Here is a 21,740-nt window from a genome sequence, read left to right on the forward strand (position 1 = left end):
ATGTGTAGATGTGCATGCCACTTTCTTTTTCTCAAAATTATGGTTGCTATGGCAACTGGTCACTATATTACTGGGTTATCTTAGCAGGTTGCAGGGGTATTAGTCAGCCATCCTTGCGACAGTTCTAGTTCCAAAAGTAATGGTCATTTACAACTGAATTTCTGCATGTCAAATGCCAGGTTTACAACAGTAATGGTCATTTACAACTGAATTTATGCATGTCAAATGCCAGTATTACACTAGTTATGGTCATGTACAACTGAATTTTGTATTAAAATGCCAGTGTTACAAAAGTAATGGTCATTTACAACTGAATTTCTGATTGATAAATGCCAGTGTTACAACAGTAATGGTCATGTGTTACAATTCAAGAATGTAGTAATAGTCATTTAAAAGTACATCTGTTTCATATTATTACTCACATTTTATTATAACCCTGTTTTGTTAGTATGGTTTTGAATTGTTGTTTATTAAGTGTGCTATGCAAATGTTATAGCTACAAGTAGTGCAATCAAATTTTATATTTATTTGGTTTGTAATTGAGATATGTTGAAAGAAATCTTTGCATGAAAATAAAAATATCTAAAATAAAATTACAAAAGTTTTCATGTGGTTGTGTTGTTGTTGGTATTAAAACTGTCTGAAAAGTAAATTTATTGGCAGATCATGTACAAAAAGAAAAAAAGCTAATAATCTTGTTGTCACTTACACCAATATACAATGTACAGTAACAACATGAATTTTAGCTCAATTTTAGTACATTTAATGTATATGAGAAGCGAAGCAATATCAGTGCCTAGCTATAGATGCACTATTGTTTTGGATGAATTGGTGTCCCAACATGCCTCGTCTCAATCCTGTTTTTCCTGTGCTTGACCTTGAATTGTATTTTTATCTTAACAATGGCTCTAGCAGATCAAATGTTCAATTTCATTTTTAAAGAAAAACTCATTTTCTTTATAAGCCATATTATTGAGATTACGTATTCACAAGAAATTGGACCCAGGCCAGGCATGGCATAAAAAAAGGAACACTTTCACCCTTACTTTTTAAGATCAAGATATCTTGATATACTGTCTGTGTCATGATTTTTTTCTAATTTCTTTATGTCTCTGATGACCAATTGTAATTGCCTTTTGTCCAGTGTCTATCATAAACAATTTACATTTCCAACTTCTTCTCAATATAGGCCCAGTAACATGCTGGGATGAAGGGCTACAAAGTTTGTTCTAATGAATGACCTTGACCTACTTTTAAAGTTACAGGGGTCAAATGTGTCAATTCTTTAAACAACTAATTTTGACAATTAGTAATTTTTTTTGCAATGCATCAATATCTACATATCTATTGTCTACTGGCTAGCCAACTTGTCATTCAAGCGATTGTCTATCAAATGTCAACTCTTCCATTTAAACAACTTCTTCTCAATAACAGATAGGAACAGAGACCTGATATTGCTTCAAAGTTTGTTAAAATGAATGACCTTGTCGTACATTTCACATCTCCAAGAAGCCTAAGGGCCTGATATTTGGTCTGTACCAGTAGCATGCAAGGATGAATAGCTAGCAAAACTGTTCAAAAGAATGACCTTGACCTACTTTCAAGGTCACAGATATCAAATGTGACCATTAAGGCCGTGGGTGTCATATCTATATGGGCAAATATTTCAGGTTTTCAGGAGTAGTTTTTTTTTTTTTTGTAAGTTTTAATAAGTATTTAAGAGTGTTATCACACTAACTACCATTAAAATGTTTATATGGTTTTGCTGAAACAAACCTTTGTTGGTAACAATTTTTACCTGTAATTTCATGTTCACTGGGATTTCACTTTATTGGGTTACAAATTAAATCACCAGTGGTGTTGAATTGTAAAAAGATTATAGGTACGAATCACCATAATGATGTTGAATTGTAAAATGATTATGGGTACGAATCACCATAATGATGTTGAATTGTAAAAAGATTATAGGTACGAATCACCATAGTGATGTTGAATTGTAAAATGATTATGGGTATGAATCACCATAATGATGTTGAATTGTAAAATGATTATGGGTACGAATCGCCATAATGATGTTGAATTGTAAAAAGATTATAGGTACGAATCACCATAATGATGTTGAATTGTAAAATGATTATAGGTACGAATCACCATAGTGATGTTGAATTGTAAAATGATTATAGGTACGAATCACCATAGTGATGTTGAATTGTAAATTATTAGTAGCTCCATACGTCTGAAATCTAAAGAACACTTTATATAGCAATGTGGCCATGACCGTTGGTATCACCAAACAAGTATATATCAGTGTACTTGTATTTAATAATGAATGACAACAGAATAATCCTCTGATTCAGACAACTTTTATGAAAGTCTTGGCACTTTGGCAGTTTTGCGCAGTAGATTGTCCAGATAAAATCACCATCACCAGACTACCAACCCTGGTATGTTTCAGCACCTTCCCTAGACGTTTATCCATTCTGCCAAGGAGTCTCTGTGAACAACAAATAATATTAATGTCAGTGTTTTATAATGGTCTCACTGATTACTCAAACCTGATAAATACCAGCCACAATATACCACTCAGCTGGAGATATCTCTTTAGTTTGATTGGTTGAGGGTAAGACTAGTAAGCCAGAGGTCCCTTGTTCAATCTAAAGGTAGTAATTTAAATTTAAATTAATCATACACTCTGTTAGATTGGTGCCCATGTAATAGAGAGCATGACTGATTTAAATTGAATTCACTATATCTGCTAGAGACCGAACCCAGGACCTGACTAACAAGAGATCCCAGAGGGATCTTGGCGCCCACCATTGAATGATCTTTATAGGTTCCATGTCAGATTGATCTTTTTTCTACTTTTCCCTTCCTCTAAGTCTTACTAATCTGTGTAAATTCAGAAACAGCCCTCTAGTACTTTTCAAGCAAGGGGAACCTATATATAAAATTCAAGATTTAGCGATAATGGCTGTCTGTCGGCCATGTTGTTTTCGGATTGGTCCAAAAATGCAACACCAGGGACCAAGGGGAACCTACATATGAAATTTGAGAAAGATCCCTTCAGCACTTTCTTAGAAATAGCGATAACAAGTTTCAATTGTCAAAATCCTTTTTTCCGATAAGTCTCAAAATGCAATATGCATAACTAGGCACTAAGGGGAACCTACATATGAAATTTGAGAAAGATCCCTTCTTTACTTTCTGAGAAATAGCGATAACAAACTTCATTGTCAAAATCCAAGATGGCTGCCTGTCGGCCATGTTGTTTTCCAATTGGTCTCAAAATGCAATATGCATAACAAGGCACCAAGGGGAACCTACATGTGAAATTTGAGAAAGATCTCTTCAGTACTTTCTGAGAAATAGCGATAACAAACTTCAATTGTCAAAATCCAAGATGGCTACCTGTCGGCCATGTTGTTTTCCGATTGGTCTAAAAATGCAATGTTCATAACTAGGCACCAAGGGGAACCTACATATGAAATTTGAAAAAGATCTCTTCAGTACCTTCTGAGAAATAGCAATAAAAAACTTCAATTGTCAAAATCCAAGATGGCTGCCTGTCGGCCATGTTGTTTTCCGATTGGTCTCAAAATACAATGTTCATAACTAGGCACCAAGGGGAACCTACATATGAAATTTGAGAAAGATCCCTTCAGTACTTTCTGAGAAATAGCGATAACAAACTTCAATTGTCAAAATCCAAGATGGCTGCCTGTCGGCCATGTTGTTTTGCGATTGGTCTAAAAATGCGATAGGCATAACTAGGCACCAAGGGGAACCTACATATGAAATTTGAGAAAGATCCCTTCAGCACTTTCTGAGAAATAGTGATAACAAACTTCAATTGTCAAACTCCAAGATGGCTGCCTGTCGGCCATGTTGTTTTCCGATAGGTCTCAAAATGCGATATGCATAACTAGGCACCAAGGGGAACCTACATATGAAATTTGAGAAAGATCCCTTCAGTACTTTCTGAGAAATAGCGATAGCAAGAATTGTTTACGGACGGACGGAGGGACGAACAGAGGGAGGGAGGGACGGACCACGGACGCAGGGCGATTTGAATAGCCCACCATCTGATGATGGTGGGCTAATAAAATAACTAAACAAAGATAACTAAACTCTACTTGTCTGGTTTTAAAACACAGTAAGTGATTAGACACATAGTTCTTCTATTAATGTTTGTTTTTATCCCATTGACTGTTCCAAGCTACAAAGGTTTCCATTACCCAGACAACAATGCTCTACTTTGTAAAATGATAACATGTGTCAGGATAGGTTTTGATCCCAACCAAATAATAATCATTAAAGTTTCCTATGACAGTGAGTGGGGAAAACAATATTTTCTGAGACAATTCTGGGGATAGAAATTCTAGTGATTGTGATGTGTAGTGAATATGACAACACATGTCACTTAGGCTTATCGACATGGATATCTTACATGTTGGACAAAATGCAGACCCTGGAAGATGATGGATACTTGACATCTTACAACCTTAACTACAATATGATTTCTAAGTCCCTGTCAAGTTAACCTTGACAAGGTTGAGTCCTTTGACAGACAGTTCTGGCTGTAATTAAGTTTTGTTTATGAAATAAATTATTATTTCACATTTTTGTATTGCTTTATTTTCATCAGTCATACATCATTGCCAACACTAACTTAGCAGACGAACCTAATTACATAAGAACCTTGTTATCTCTAGTTACAGTAGAACCTTGTTATCTCGAATTACAGTAGAGCCTTGTTATATTTAGTTACAGTAGAGCCTTGTTATCTCTAATTACAGTAGAACCTTGTTATCTCTAGTTACAGCAGAACCTTGTTATCTCTAATTACAGTAGAACCGAACCTTGTTATCTCTAATTACAGTAGAACCGAACCTTGTTATCTCGAATTACAGTAGAGCCTTGTTATCTCTAATTACAGTAGAACCGAACCTTGTTATCTCGAATTACAGTAGAGCCTTGTTATCTCTAATTACAGTAGAACCTTGTTATCTCTAGTTACATTAGAACCTTATTATCTCTAATTACAGCAGAACCGAACCTTGTTATCTCGAATTACAGTAGAGCCTTGTTATCTCTAATTACAGTAGAACCTTGTTATCTCTAGTTACAGCAGAACCTTGTTATCTCTAATTACAGTAGAACCTTGTTATCTCTAGTTACAGTAGAACCTTGTTATCTCTAATTACAGTAGAACCTTGTTATCTCTAATTACAGTAGAACCTTGTTATCTCTAGTTACAGTAGAACCTTGTTATCTCTAATTACAGTAGAACCTTGTTATCTCTAGTTACAGCAGAACCTTGTTATCTCTAGTTACATTAGAACCTTATTATCTCTAATTACAGCAGAACCGAACCTTGTTATCTCTAACTACAGTAGAGCCTTGTTATCTCTAATTACAGTAGAACCTTGTTATCTCTAATTACAGTTAGAACCTTGTTATCTCTAGTTACAGCAGAACCTTGTTATCTCTAATTACAGTAGAACCTTGTTATCTCTAATTACAGTAGAACCTTGTTATCTCTAGTTACATTAGAACCTTATTATCTCTAATTACAGCAGAACCGAACCTTGTTATCTCGAATTACAGTAGAGCCTTGTTATCTCTAATTACAGTAGAACCTTGTTATCTCTAATTACAGTAGAACCTTGTTATCTCTAATTACAGCAGAACCTTGTTATCTCTAGTTACAGCAGAACCTTGTTATCTCTAATTACCGCAGAACCTTGTTATCTCTAATTACAGCAGAACCTTGTTATCCCTAATTACAGTAGAACCTTGTTATCTCTAATTACAGTTAGAACCTTGTTATCTCTAGTTACATAAGAACCTTGTTATCTCTAGTTACAGCAGAACCTTATTATCTCTAATTACAGTAGAACCTTGTTATCTGTAATTACAGCAGAACCTTGTCACCTCTTGTTACAGCAGAACCTTGTTATCTCTAATTACAGCAGAACCTTGTTATCTCTAGTTACATTAGAACCTTGTTATCTCTAATTACAGTAGAACCTTTTTATCTCTAATTACAGTAGAACCTTGTTATCTCTAATTACATTAGAACTTTGCAATCTCTTTTTACAGCAAAAATCAAAGTTATCTCTGATTAAATAAGACATTTTTACTTTGACTTAAGCAGGGTCTTTGATTTAAGTGAGTTTGAGATAATGAGTTAAACTAACCTTTTTTTCCTCCTCTGTTAGACTACCTGAGACTTCTTTCTTGTACGAGGGAAAGCATGTGTAGACAAAGTCATGGTACTCCACATACGACTTGGACAGGGATTTACTAGTTCTGTCACAATCAGATTCTATGGCAACCACATCCTGATTAGCATGCTGTTGTACAACAGGGGTCTCATCCACAAGGGCAGCTAGTTCAATATTAATAGTAAATTCAAATATTTCAATTTTAGTAAATTTGAACAATGCTTTATCTCACAAAAAAAGATTTGATTAATTCCAGCTTACATGTAAGTGTTGTAGAAAATGGCATGAGCTTGAGTGATTAAACAAGTGAAAGTTCAGTCTTGAATATGTCAGTTACAGATCAATATTACTGTAAGTGTATTACAACCTACCTGTTTTCTTTACATCCTTGATAACACTGAAGAGACTCTTGTAAGAGCTACTTGATGTGTTGTGGAAAAAGGACTTTTTCCTTTTGATGATTTGTCTATGTGACAAAGCCTCCGACTTTGATTGAGTGTCCACAGTCCCTGAACTACATCCATCCTTTGTTCCATCTGTAGATGTCATGACACTTTGCTGCTCTGACTTGTGGTCTGGATCATCTAGCTTATCAGATTTATGGTCTGAATCACCTTGTTCTTCTGGTGGAAATAACGCTCCACCAATTACACAATCACCGAAACCAATATCTGCAATTATAAGTTTATTTCATACAACTACAAGATCCACGAAATGTAATGTATACACAAATACAGTCTACCTGTGCATCATTTAGCACAACCAAATTATAACAAATCATGACAATGATTAATTTGTTTACCTACATGTACATTTAGTATATGAATAGTAATTATATAGTAAACTATATACATGCATGTTTATGATAAGTAATTGTAGACAAAATCTTAATTTTATGCCATCATAGCTAAAGTACAATTCTAAAAAGTGTTATATACTATTGTATTGCGTGGCTGAACAATATACGCCTGTTGAATGCCATATAGTGTTATATACTATTGTATCGCGTGGCTGAACAATATACGACTGTCGAATGCCATACATATGGTTATATACTATCTTGCACTGAATTAAAATTTGCATCTCCTTATGAGTGATTAGATTACATGCCTTATAAATAACCCTCACCGTTCACAACAAAAAGGATGCCTCCACATGACATTATAAATACAAAGACTAGTCTCAAAGAAATCAGTCTAAATTATAGTATCTAGTCAGGAAAATAACTTTTACAAAAACGATTAATCAAAATGCCTGTATGGGGAAACACAACTTATGTTATGTTTATAAAGCCTACAAAGTTTCAAAGAAATCTGATTTAATCAGTTGAAAAATGTAGAAAAATCAAATTCTAAAATAAACAAAGGGCAATAACGTTTGCTTAGCAGTTCAATCAATAAATCAGGGACACTCAACTACAATAATCAGCAAATAATGGAACCAAGTTTCAAAGAGATAGGTCAATAAATGTAAGAAGAGATATCAGAACAAAATAATGTTTAAGCTAGAGGGACGGACAACACTACACAATAAACACTATATATACGTCATGAATATTGCCTTTTCAACAGAAAATATGTCAACAAATCAGCACAAAGGACATCCAAGTCTTACCATTGGCCAGCTTGAGCTTGACAAGTTCCATTGTGGCTGTGGCATCTTCTATTGAGTTGTGGCCTGATGCATTCTCCTGGATATCACGTCTGTAAATCAAGAGCTGAACTCAGTATTCTGTAATAACTTACCATTTTAAATACCACCATAATAGTTATCAAGTGCCCTGTCATTATTTCTACTTGTTTTTATTTCAAGCTTCTGTGTTCAAAGAGTGAGGATATTACAAAGTGTGAGGGTATTACAACGTGTGAGGATATTACAAAGTGTGAGGGTGCTAAAGTGTGAGGATATTACAAAGTGTGAGGGTATTACAAAGTGTGAGGATATTACAAAGTGTGAGGATATTACAAAGTGTGAGGATATTACAAAGTGTGAGGATATTACAAAGTGTGAGGGTGCTAAAGTGTGAGGATATTACAAAGTGTGAGGGTATTACAAAGTGTGAGGATATTACAAAGTGTGAGGATATTACAAAGTGTGAGGGTGCTAAAGTGTGAGGATATTACAAAGTGTAAGGATATTACAAAGTGTGAGGGTATTACAAAGTGTAAGGATATTACAAAGTGTGAGGGTGCTAAAGTGTGAGGATATTACAAAGTGTGAGGGTATTACAAAGTGTGAGGATATTACAAAGTGTGAGGGTATTACAACGTGTGAGGATATTACAAAGTGTGAGGGTGCTAAAGTGTGAGGATATTACAAAGTGTGAGGGTATTACAAAGTGTGAGGGTATTACAAAGTGTGAGGGTGCTACAAAGTGTGAGGATATTACAAAGTGTGAGGGTATTACAACGTGTGAGGGTGTTACAAAGTGTGAGGATATTACAACGTGTGAGGATATTACAAAGTGTGAGGATATTACAAAGTGTGAGGATATTACAAAGTGTGAGGGTATTACAAAGTGTGAGGATATTACAAAGTGTGAGGGTATTACAAAGTGTGAGGGTGTTACAAAGTGTGAGGATATTACAACGTGTGAGGATATTACAAAGTGTGAGGATATTACAAAGTGTGAGGATATTACAAAGTGTGAGGATATTACAAAGAGTCAGGATATTACAAAGTGTGAGGGTGCTACAAAGTGTGAGGATATTACAAAGTGTGAGGGTGCTAAAGTGTGAGGGTATTACAAAGTGTGAGGATATTACAAAGTGTGAGGGTGCTACAAAGTGTGAGGATATTACAAAGTGTGAGGGTGCTAAAGTGTGAGGATATTACAAAGTGTGAGGGTGCTAAAGTGTGAGGATATTACAAAGTGTGAGGATATTACAAAGTGTGAGGATATTACAAAGTGTGAGGGTGCTAAAGTGTGAGGATATTACAAAGTGTGAGGATATTACAAAGTGTGAGGATATTACAAAGTGTGAGGGTGCTAAAGTGTGAGGATATTACAAAGTGTGAGGATATTACAAAGTGTGAGGGTGCTAAAGTGTGAGGATATTACAAAGTGTGAGGATATTACAAAGTGTGAGGATATTACAAAGTGTGAGGGTGCTAAAGTGTGAGGATATTACAAAGTGTGAGGGTGCTAAAGTGTGAGGATATTACAAAGTGTGAGGGTATTACAAAGTGTGAGGGTATTACAAAGTGTGAGGGTGCTAAAGTGTGAGGATATTACAAAGTGTGAGGATATTACAAAGTGTGAGGGTATTACAAAGTGTGAGGGTATTACAAAGTGTGAGGATATTACAAAGTGTGAGGGTGCTACAAAGTGTGAGGATATTACAAAGTGTGAGGGTGCTACAAAGTGTGAGGATATTACAAAGTGTGAGGGTATTACAAAGTGTGAGGGTGCTAAAGTGTGAGGATATTACAAAGTGTGAGGGTATTACAAAGTGTGAGGGTGCTAAAGTGTGAGGATATTACAAAGTGTGAGGGTATTACAAAGTGTGAGGATATTACAAAGTGTGAGGGTGCTAAAGTGTGAGGATATTACAAAGTGTGAGGGTGCTAAAGTGTGAGGATATTACAAAGTGTGAGGATATTACAAAGTGTGAGGGTGCTAAAGTGTGAGGATATTACAAAGTGTGAGGGTGCTAAAGTGTGAGGATATTACAAAGTGTGAGAGTGTTACAAAGTGTGAGGATATTACAAAGTGTGAGGGTGCTAAAGTGTGAGGATATTACAAAGTGTGAGGGTGCTAAAGTGTGAGGATATTACAAAGTGTGAGGGTATTACAAAGTGTGAGGATATTACAAAGTGTGAGGGTGCTACAAAGTGTGAGGATATTACAAAGTGTGAGGATATTACAAAGTGTGAGGATATTACAAAGTGTGAGGGTGCTAAAGTGTGAGGATATTACAAAGTGTGAGGGTATTACAAAGTGTGAGGATATTACAAAGTGTGAGGGTGCTACAAAGTGTGAGGATATTACAAAGTGTGAGGGTGCTAAAGTGTGAGGATATTACAAAGTGTGAGGGTGTTACAAAGTGTGAGGATATTACAAAGTGTGAGGGTGCTAAAGTGTGAGGATATTACAAAGTGTGAGGGTGCTAAAGTGTGAGGATATTACAAAGTGTGAGGGTATTACAAAGTGTGAGGGTGCTAAAGTGTGAGGATATTACAAAGTGTACATGTGAGGATATTACAAAGTGTGAGGGTATTACAAAGAGTGAGGATATTACAAAGTGTGAGGGTATTACAAAGTGTGAGGATATTACAAAGTGTGAGGGTGCTAAAGTGTGAGGATATTACAAAGTGTACATGTGAGGATATTACAAAGTGTGAGGGTATTACAAAGAGTGAGGATATTACAAAGTGTGAGGATATTACAAAGTGTGAGGGTGCTAAAGTGTGAGGATATTACAAAGTGTGAGGATATTACAAAGTGTGAGGGTGCTAAAGTGTGAGGGTATTACAAAGTGTGAGGGTATTACAAAGTGTGATGATATTACAAAGTGTGAGGGTATTACAAAGTGTGAGGGTATTACAAAGTGTGAGGGTGTTACAAAGTGTGAGGATATTACAAAGTGTGAGGATATTACAAAGTGTGAGGATATTACAAAGTGTGAGGATATTACAAAGTGTGAGGGTGTTACTAAGTGTGAGGATATTACAAAGTGTGAGGGTATTACAAAGTGTGAGGGTATTACAAAGTGTGAGGGTGTTACAAAGTGTGAGGGTATTACAAAGTGTGAGGATATTACAAAGTGTGAGGGTGTTACAAAGAGTGAGGATATTACAAAGTGTGAGGATATTACAAAGTGTGAGGATATTACAAAGTGTGAGGATATTACAAAGTGTGAGGATATTACAAAGTGTGAGGGTGTTACAAAGTGTGAGGGTGCTAAAGTGTGAGGATATTACAAAGTGTGAGGATATTACAAAGTGTGAGGGTATTACAAAGTGTGAGAGTATTACAAAGTGTGAGGATATTACAAAGTGTGAGGATATTACAAAGTGTGATGGTGTTACAAAGTGTGAGGATATTACAAAGTGTGAGGGTGTTACAAAGTTTGAGGGTATTACAAAGTTTGAGGGTATTACAAAGTGTGAGGGTATTACAAAGTTTGAGGGTATTACAACGTGTGAGGGTATTACAAAGTGTGAGGGTATTACAAAGTTTGAGGGTATTACAACGTGTGAGGGTGTTAAAGTGTGAGGGTGCTAAAGTGTGAGGGGGTTAAAAAGTGTCTTTAAGTGGACATTATTGAAGATGTATAATGCTCTCCACTGATAAAACCAATAGTGTTGTAAACAAAAAGCTGAGTACTTGAGAAATACTGAAGTAAGTCGTTTCAGTCCTGTTTTCCTTCTCCTGTCTCCATTCAGATTATACATAACACTGGTGTCCATCACATAAGGGTGAAACATCTGTCAAAAAATAGATATTCTTATAAATCAAGCAAGACTAGGCAGCCACGTGGCAGACCGACTTATCTAGAACATGTAATCTATTTACCAAGTTCCCTCAACGTTCCTCAAGTAACCTAGTGACCTAGTTCCCTCAACATTCCTCAAGTAACCTAATGACCTAGTTCCTTCAACATTCCCTAAGTTACCTAATGACCTAGTTCCCTCATAATTCCTCGGGTGGTATCCGCAACCTAGCTCCCTCAACATTCCTCATGTAGCCTAATAACCTAGCTCCCTCAACATTCCTCATGTAACCTAATAAACTAGTTCCCTCAACATTCCTCCTGTAACCTAGTGACCTAGTTTCCCAAACATTACCCAAGTAACATAGTGACCTAGTTTCCCAAACATTACCCAAGTAACATAGTGACCTAGTTTCCCAAACATTACCCAAGTAACATAGTGACCTAGTCAACTCAACTTTCCTTGAGTACCATAGTAACTTATTTCCCTTTATCTTCCTTGAGTAACATAGTGACCTAATTCATTCAACATTCCTCTGGCAACCTAGTTCCTTTGACATTCCTTACCAGCAGTGTTCTAGTGACCTAGTTTCCTTGACATTCATCTAGTGACCTAGTTCCACCAATATTTCTCCAGTAACAGAGTTCCCTAGATCCCTTGCCAACTCTCCAGAAATCTAGTTCCATCCATATTCCTCTAGCAACAGAGTAACCAATTCTCTTGACACTCCTCTGGTAACCTAGTGACCTAGATCCCTTGACATTCCTCTGGTAATCTAGTGACCTAGATCCCTTGACAATCCCCTGGTAACCCAGTGACCTAGATCCCTTGACATTCCACTGGTAACCTAGTGACCTAGATCCCTTGCCAACCCTCCAGAAATCTAGTTCCATCCATATTCCTCTAGCAACAGAGTAACCAGTTCTCTTGACATTCCTCTGGTAACCTAGTGACCTAGATCCCTTGACATTCCTCTGGTAACCCAGTGACCTAGATCCCTTGACATTCCACTGGTAACCTAGTGACCTAGATCCCTTGACATTCCTCTGGTAATCTAGTGACCTAGATCCCTTGACATTCCTCTGGTAATCTAATGACCAAGATCCCTTGACAATCCTCTGGTAACCCAGTGACCTAGATCCCTTGACATTCCACTGGTAACCTAGTGATCTAGATCCCTTGACATTCCTCTGGTAACATAGTGACCTAGATCCCTATGGCCTATGCATCAACTTCTACAAAAGCAACAAGTTGTGTTCTACAAACGATATATATCATTTCATAAAACATCCAACAGATGGTTGTCACAGGTTGACTTTTACAGATTAAACACTCCAAGCCTCTAGATTTATAAATCATTATGTAAAAGGCAGGGATAGAACCTTGACGTACAAAGTAATATCTATCAACAAATCTGCTTAACGAACCTGTAGAGCATTCAGGTCACCACATAGTGACTGTCCACACAAAATGGCATCATCAGGTAGAATCTTCCTCAAGTACTTCTGTACATCACTCAGACGTGTCTTCACCGGATCCAGGATCTGCTTTGTGATGCCACTGTATCTGTTACAATACAATACTGTTGTGAGTGATCACACCATCAGTGATTAATTAGTACCAACTTAATGGTCATTTCATGCCTACATTGAAAACACACACAATACATATGATGTTTCTCTGCAAGGTCATCATCCGTTTTGATTGATATAACTACAAACAAGAGGCCAATGCATTCAGGGATATGCCCCTCTATCCCCTTGGTAAATAAAAATCATTTATATCAATTATAACTGGCCTCCCACACTGACTTTGTGGTCCACTCAGGCATTAAGGAGTAGTGTTTCAAATAAAAGTTATGCAAAGTTCCCCTTTGGGGCCCTTTCCTAAGTAGCGAGGATTTGAAAAAGACTTTTCAGAGAAACTGAGCACTTACTTTGTGACGTAGTCACGGATTTTGTGTTCTGGTTTCACAAATGTATCGTAGATACATTCCAGGTCCTCGTTGACCACAGAAACACGGGTCAATTCACTCTTCATTCTAACTGTCAGGCACTTAAAGTAATAAGAAACAAGGATTAACTAAACAATATTCAATGTCATAACGGACATAGCATTACAACATTAGAGTTCATAACAGACATAGCATGACAACATTAATGGTTGTAATTATGGACATAGCATAACATCATAAGAAGTCATAATGGACACAACATCACTGGAGGTCATAATGGACATAGCATCACTGGAGGTCATAATGGACATAGCATCACTGGAGGTCATAATGGACATAACATCACTGGAGGTCATAATGGACATAGCATCACTGGAGGTCATAATGGACATAGCATCACTGGAGGTCATAATGGACATAACATCACTGGAGGTCATAATGGACATAGCATCACTGGAGGTCATAATGGACATAGCATCACTGGAGGTCATAATGGACATAGCATCACTGGAGGTCATAATGGACATAGCATCACTGGAGGTCATAATGGACATAACATAACATCATAAGAAGTCATAATGGACATAACATCACTGGAGGTCATAATGGACATAACATCACTGGAGGTCATAATGGACATAGCATCACTGGAGGTCATAATGGACATAGCATCACTGGAGGTCATAATGGACATAACATCACTGGAGGTCATAATGGACATAACATCATTGGAAGTCATAATTGACATAGCATAACATCATAAGAAGTCCTAATGGATAGTATTTGCTGATCTGTCAAGGGTATTATGAGTTATTTTGAGGCACGGTAACAGGTTAACTCATGGGAACGGTTTCTCCTCTCAAAATAGCATGTGATTCCACGGTCCATAAACCACCTATCTAACTAACTCAGTGACAAGAATCGGGTCATATACCAGTATATAATGACAGAATACATGACAATTATTGATAGATTTGTTCCTCATGGCCAATTAAAACCTTTAAATGCTATCACTCCACACAATAAGTTGATCAAAATTTTATATACCATTTCACAATCCACTGCAAACATCGGGCTTTGGTTAGTTACTGTGCCATATTCTTCTTTTGAGTAGACAAAATCTGTGTCTGAAAAAAATAACCCATATATAATATTGTGAACAAAAACTGTCTGTCTTCTCCTCTTACTAACAAAATTACACAAATAACTTTTTCCCACGTCTTTCAAAATGATGAGTACATGTGATGTTTTAATATTTATCAAGATGTAAACAACAGTAGAGTCCGGACAAAATTTAGTTTTGGTTTGGTTTGTTTTTTGTTTAACTTCCTTTTAACAGCCAGGGTCATTTAAGGACGTGCCAGGTTTTAGAGGTGGAGGAAAGCCAGAGTACCCGGAGAAAAAACCACCGGCCTACGGTCAGTACCTGGCAACTGCTCCACGTAGGTTTCGAGTGGAGGGCTAGTGATAAAGTGTTTGGACACCTTCACCATTCGGCCACCGCGGTCCAGACAGGATTGTTGTTACCACTTAAAATGAAGGTCACAATGACCTGACCTTTGACCTAAAAGTCACAGAGACCTATATAGCTAATGTATACCCCCATTTCAAGTTTCATCAAAATACCTTTAATTGTTGAAAAGTTATGCACTGGAAAAGACTGTAATAGGTCATCAAGAAGAAGAACAAGCTTACTTAAGAGATCCGAGAGGGATTGTGATGTCCACCATTGAATGACCTTATTGGTTTTATAACAGATTGATCTTTCTCTTAAATTCTTTAATGATTTGATAACAAGGAGAAACTACATCAGAAATCTAAAAGAGATCTACATGTTTGAAGAATTTTCAGTGAATAACAAATAGCATAGCTGCAGTAGTTACATATGAAATTTGAGAAACATCTTTCCAGTACTTCTCAAGAAATAGCAATAACAAATTTCATCTGTAGAAATCAATGATGGCCCTTTATCAGTCATTTTGTTTCTGGATCAGACTCATAAAGGGGCATAACTAGGACAAAGGGGAACCTAACTCATCAAATATGGGCACCTGGCATCCATTTTGTTTTCTGGATCAGACTAGCACTCCAAATGGGCACAACTAGGGACCAAGAGAAACCTACATAAGAAGCTTGAGAACATTTCTTCATTACTTCTCAAGAAATAACGATAAGAAGGATTGTTTATGAATGGACAACAGACCATAAATGCAAGGCAATTTCAATAGCCCACATCTGATTATATAACACTATTTATGATGCACTTAACTTGTAAGGTTGGACATGGGGAAGCCCTCTAGCACTGTTTGTGATGTACTTACTTGTATTTAGGCTAGGTATAGATAAGTCGTCTATAACTGTTTGTGATGTACTTACTTGTATTGAGGCTAGGTATAAATAAGTCCTCTATAACTGTTTGTGATGTACTTACTTGTATTTAGGCTAGGCATAGGGAATCCCTCTATCACCATCTGTGATGTACTCAGTAGGAGATGTGTCCTGGGAAATCTGTCTGATGCTGGTAATTCTTCAGCTTCCAAGTTTTTCATTTCTGACATTTCCCCAGTTTCCTTTGTTTCATCTGTATTTTCCACATTGACATGACTTGTATGCAGCGCTTTTTCACCAATGATAGGGACCATTGGTTCAACATTAATCAACTGGCACTGTTCCTGTTTTCCAGAAGAATTTTTCTTGAGTTGTAACTTTTCCCTGAATGACAATGGAACATACAGTAGCTCCTCAGCAACAGAAGAGCCATACTCCGCAGGAGATACCATTTCTATAGACTGAAATAAAAAATTTTATTGGTTTTAATTTAATCTATATTCAAAACAGCCAAATACACTCCACAACCACTATCACCAAGTGACGAGTATGGCATTTCAGTATTTTTCTGTAATGAATGTGTTAAAGACTTATCTGAATATTTATATTTATATTTTATTAGTTGCTATGGTCAATATCTATGAGGTGAAGTAAACATACACATTCATACCGTCATATTTCAAATGCTTTAAAATTGCACCAATATCTTAAGCCTACTCACCATTTCAAAGAACTTCTGTATATTAGAAAAACATTCTGGATGTGCCTGATAATCCTCACTGCCGACTCCATCAAGCACGATTACCACTACCCCAGATATCTTGCTTGGTCTCAGCAACTTACACCACCTGAGGTCAGAGTGACACTTTAATGAAGTTTCAATGGATCAACATTTATAGTTTCCTTTAGAAATAAATTCATTCCATCATCTGTCCTATAACACTATCATGTTATCTTGATACGGCCATTATTTAGTGTAACAAGACAATTTGGCAAATTCTCAGTCCCCCACTGGATGTGAAACTGTCTACCAAGAAAGCGCAGATTGTTAACTTGTGTATGATAATGAACTAATTCTACACACTAATTATTTGAGAGACTCACTGCATTTAAATTCTTTAACTGGCATTAATGTGAATGAATTCAGAAATATTAGTAAACAATATCAAAAGTTCAATGCAAGTGAACCTCATATAAGATGTACCTATGTTCAGTAGTAGTTCTGGAGAGAAAAAGAGTAGCAGGTCATGATCAGACAAAACATTTTTTTCCTTTGATTTAGGTCAAAGGTCAAAGTAACCTACATTTGATACATGACACCAAAACCTTACCTAGGTGAATCCATGACCTAAGAATGAAGTTCTGTTGACAGGTAGAAAAGAGGTAGAGCTGTACAAACATTTTCTTTGGACAAGATAGTGGAATGATGGAAAGACAAATGGGGAGCCAAAAAGACAAAATGCATAATTCCCCCCCCCCCCCCCTCTTTTCGTGGGGGATAATCATAAACTATCACATCAGTTATTGTAATGGTTATTGTAATAACCCTATCAATGAGCGTAATAACCCTATCAATGATCTGGCCACCATTAAGCGTAATAACCCTATCAATGATCTGGCCACCATTAAGCGTAATAACCCTATCAATGATCTGGCCACCATTAAGCGTAATAACCCTATCAATGATCTGGCCACCATTAAGCGTAATAACCCCATTACAAGATCTGGCCATTATTTAGTAGTGTAATGATCCCATCACATGACCTGGCCATAATGTAGTGTAATAACCCCATCACATGATCTAGATATTATTAAGTGTAATAACCCCATCACATGACCTGGCTATTATTCTGTGTAATAACTCCATCACATCGCACTTGATCTGCCTAACATTTGCTATGTACAGTCCTAATTCACACAACTATGACAAGAAATGAATAAGAAGCGTTATTTACCTTGGCCTATATGATGAGATATTACCCTGTATGGCATACAACATCAAGTGCTGCACATCCATCATAAACAGGGGAGGTAATGTAGGAGCTGGGCTTTCCTTACATAGCATAGCACCATAGTCTGATGCTAGGTCATCCAGTGTAAGGAATATCTTGGCTCTCTCCTGAAAAAATGCAGGATTATTGTGAATGAAGTAATCAAACAGCTGTTTTATCAAGTTATATATTTATGTCATACTGCCAGAAAAAGTAATTTTATCATATTATACAATGTCTTAAAAGGAAATATAAGCCCATTGTAAACTAATACTCCAACTACCCATCATTTGTAATATACACTTGTATGAGACAAAGGTGAGGAGTATAAAGTCCAGATACATACCCATTACATGTGTATCTTGCTATATCAGCAATTCATAATGCAGACCAATGAATTAAATAAAGAGATCAGAGTTAGATCTAATGTCATAGGAATTAGTATCCATAAAATGGTAGAAATAAATAAGCAAGGAGAATACAATTTAATACATTGTTTAAACAAAATTGATCAGATCTAAGGGCAACATAGTTTATATAGGTATTTCTACAATGTACCAAAAGCTGTATGTACACCGACAAGATTATGATGACAGGTCAAGTTTCTGTAACAAAGGTATGTATATTACACACTGGACAAGATTTGTCCAATCATAGGGAATATTTTGGTAATCAGCAGCAACCAAATGACATCCAATGTTTTGAAAAACAGTACTATGATGGTATTTGCCATCCCTCAAAAAGATTTAATACTAATTTTCAGCCTTATTGAACAATACCTCAATTACGACCAATCAGAATCCTTCATAATGTTTCCATATAGTTACAGTTCTTGAAATACTGGATGTTTCAAATTATAGCCTTTGATAAGTTACACAATTAGTTTGGATTGAAATGATTTATGAGCTGATGAGCTAAACCATTACGCAAGTGGCCCAAGGCCAATCACCTGGTTTGATTAACTAGATGTCAAAATAATGTTCATGTTCAATTTGTTCATAGCTTTAATTATTGATGTCGAACAATGCTATCATACTTGCCAACTTTTCCGATTTAGTCAGGAATTTCCTGATTCCAGACTCCCTGCCCCGTCTCCCGATCGTATAGATAAAACATAGTGTATTCTCCCGATTTTGGAGAATATGTCTTGATAACCCCGTATGGAGCCCCTATTCATCTTGTTAGATTCACTTAGGCCTATGACAGGTAACGCTTGGTGGCTGGTGAAAGACATATGTGTGGGGCATTGGTCAGTTAACTGACCTGCTCACAGACTGTAACGGAATTCTGACACTTCACTGACTGCAAGGGTGACAATACCCCGATTAATAAACAATTAATTAAAACCAATTAAGCTGAGGACATGTGGTGATGGTTTTGTAGCAGGTCGGTCATGGTTGATTAAATGCTCGCAAATGGCTTCGTATACTGCCTTTGATGTCAAGCGCATAAACGACCTCTACTTGACAGTATATCTCGGACAGAAAAAGGGAAAACAACATTGGCAATGTTATCAACGGAGTATCAAATTTGATCTTATTTTGGCAGAAACTTTCCCCATTCACATTTTGAAAGACAAAAACATGTCCACAAATACTCACTTTCTTAAACTAAATACTGTCATGTTAAAACTTAGAATTTAAGTATCAGTCCCCACCTACAAAGCACTGAGTTGTAAGCCTATAGTGATTACAACTGCTGGTACAGCCCTTTTTATTTTTTTGTATTATTGTCTTTGTTGTAAACCAAAGGAAACATTTAAAATTTCATTCAGATATTATATTGTACTCTAGATATTTATTGTGACATTTTAGGTATTTTCTTTTGAAGTTTACTGCCGGAGAGAAAGCTTGATAGAAAGTGATATCGTTGTGATAATTTGCATTTAATTGACTGACATCTATCTTACAACATAATTTTCATAACATATCTAAGTAAATACTTTTATTTAGAGTGAACAGTGAGTTAAATAATTTCCAGAAATAATTAAAAATGATGTAATTTTGCAGCTATTTTTTTGTAACTTGTTGCTTATATAATTATCTTTCCAAACTTGAATAAAAAAGATCATTGGCCAAGCTTGAAATAATTTTTTCCCCCTTTTTTTCAGTGAGGGAAGGAAGCTTAAGTGTTCATGCAAGGAATTTATTTTCCAATAGCAAATTATCTCCCCTTAGTTTTTGTTTGCTAAATGTGTCGCGTGTGAAATGGTTTCCGGTCAAAAATGTTGCTCACACACTTTCTCCCCCATGAGAATTTTAAAAAGTTGGCAAGTATGTGCTATATGTGGTTATAATGGGGTGGGGATCTCAACTGTTTTAAAAATATAACCAAGACACAAGTCCCTAGGGGTGAGGAAAAACCCCATGGCCTATTTTTATATAATGACTGTGTTTTTTATAAGGTGGGGATTTCAGCAGTTTCAAAGATATAACAATATCAAAGAATTAAGTCCCTAGGGGTGGGGAAAGACCCCCAGGGTCCATTTTCACAACAGGGTTGTATTTATATCTTGGTGCCTTTCAATGTTACATACAGTTATGGGGTAGGGATATCATCAGGCAGGGTCAGGGTTACTTTTCATTCAATTCCCCTTCCCCTATATCATTTATATCTAAATCAATTAAATTACCAGGCTAGCTTTCTGCTTTTCTCGTAGGGTTTTACGAAGTTCAAGCAGGGCATCTCCTGACAGTATTGTATTGTTCACTTCTTTAGAGTTGCTCTTTGATCTTGTGGTTGACTTTTCTTGTGAAACAAATGATGCAATATTCCCAAATGCCTCAGGAATCCTCTGTTTCTTAGTTTGTATGTGGTCCTCATTGTCAGAGTCATCCAAACTGGCTTCAACCTTTTGATGAAAAATATACAGATAAATACATAGCTAATTCCTGGTCTCAAAGATCTTCTGAAGAAGCTTGGTATTCTAACATTTCACATACATGTATTATAGGAGACTGGTCATGAGGAGAGTTATGGTAAACGTTTCAAATTTCGGAAAATTGTTCATGACGATTAAACCACTAGGATACATGCATTTGAAAATCACATTGTAGACAGAATAAGAGGCAACTCGCAAAAACTACAGAAATAATATAGACAGAATATACAAAAATATTCTTTTGAACTTAGAATCAGTACAGCTCACCTGACTCGGTTGTACAGTCGACAATTGTTAAAGACTTTGAAATTAATTTGGACAACTACTGGAAATACTTAGAACTAAATTTTAGAATGGGGGTGAAATTTCAATTTTAACACAGTTATCATAGCAACCAAGGACATGGATTATGTACCCACCGACCATAACTCTCGCTTTTTGTCAGGTATGCCTTTTCTGACAGACATGCTTCAATTTGCTACTGTTTATATAGCTATATATAGCTATCATAGTGGAATACCACTATAATAGTGAAATCAGGACGTCTCCGCTCACCTGAAAGCACTCCAGTAAACCCTCTTCCACATATTAGATTAAGATTATAGTTTTATAACAGTGGGACTGACCATATATGTTTATTTTGACAGGTGCTACAAATAATTTTATAAATCGTACCGCATCCACATCTTTAGCTAACTGAAGGAAAGCCACTGCTTTTCTCTTCTTGGACTCTATCCGCTTCATTTTCTTTGATGATTGGGAATCCAATGATTTCTCTTCTGGTGTCATGTTGTAAAAAGAAAACGAGGGAAATAGAATTTCAACTGCCAGTGTCTATTTCATTGTGAAAACTCCTTCAGTATTCATGTAGATTCTTAATTCTTGCTTTCACGTGTTATTATTTTTCTACATCTGTATCGCCC

At 36.4% G+C, this 21,740-nt stretch overlaps 1 protein-coding gene across 1 annotated transcript; it reads right to left on the reverse strand.

Moving 5' to 3' along the window:
• Nucleotides 1-2,302: 2,302 nt before the first annotated feature.
• On the reverse strand, nt 2,303-21,740 carry LOC117325242 (RNA exonuclease 5-like). The gene is made up of 13 exons (XM_033881344.1): nt 21,493-21,740; nt 20,569-20,787; nt 17,901-18,064; nt 16,667-16,793; nt 16,049-16,406; nt 14,665-14,744; nt 13,600-13,718; nt 13,091-13,229; nt 11,557-11,657; nt 7,842-7,930; nt 6,599-6,898; nt 6,201-6,391; nt 2,303-2,494 (listed from the first exon to the last, which is right to left on the reverse strand). Exons 1-13 carry the CDS (start codon nt 21,604-21,606, stop codon nt 2,354-2,356), a joined length of 2,142 nt encoding a protein of 713 aa, XP_033737235.1. The 5' UTR covers nt 21,607-21,740; the 3' UTR covers nt 2,303-2,353.

Source organism: Pecten maximus, chromosome 1, assembly GCF_902652985.1.
Source record: "Pecten maximus chromosome 1, xPecMax1.1, whole genome shotgun sequence".
In the NCBI taxonomy this organism is placed as follows: domain Eukaryota; kingdom Metazoa; phylum Mollusca; class Bivalvia; order Pectinida; family Pectinidae; genus Pecten; species Pecten maximus.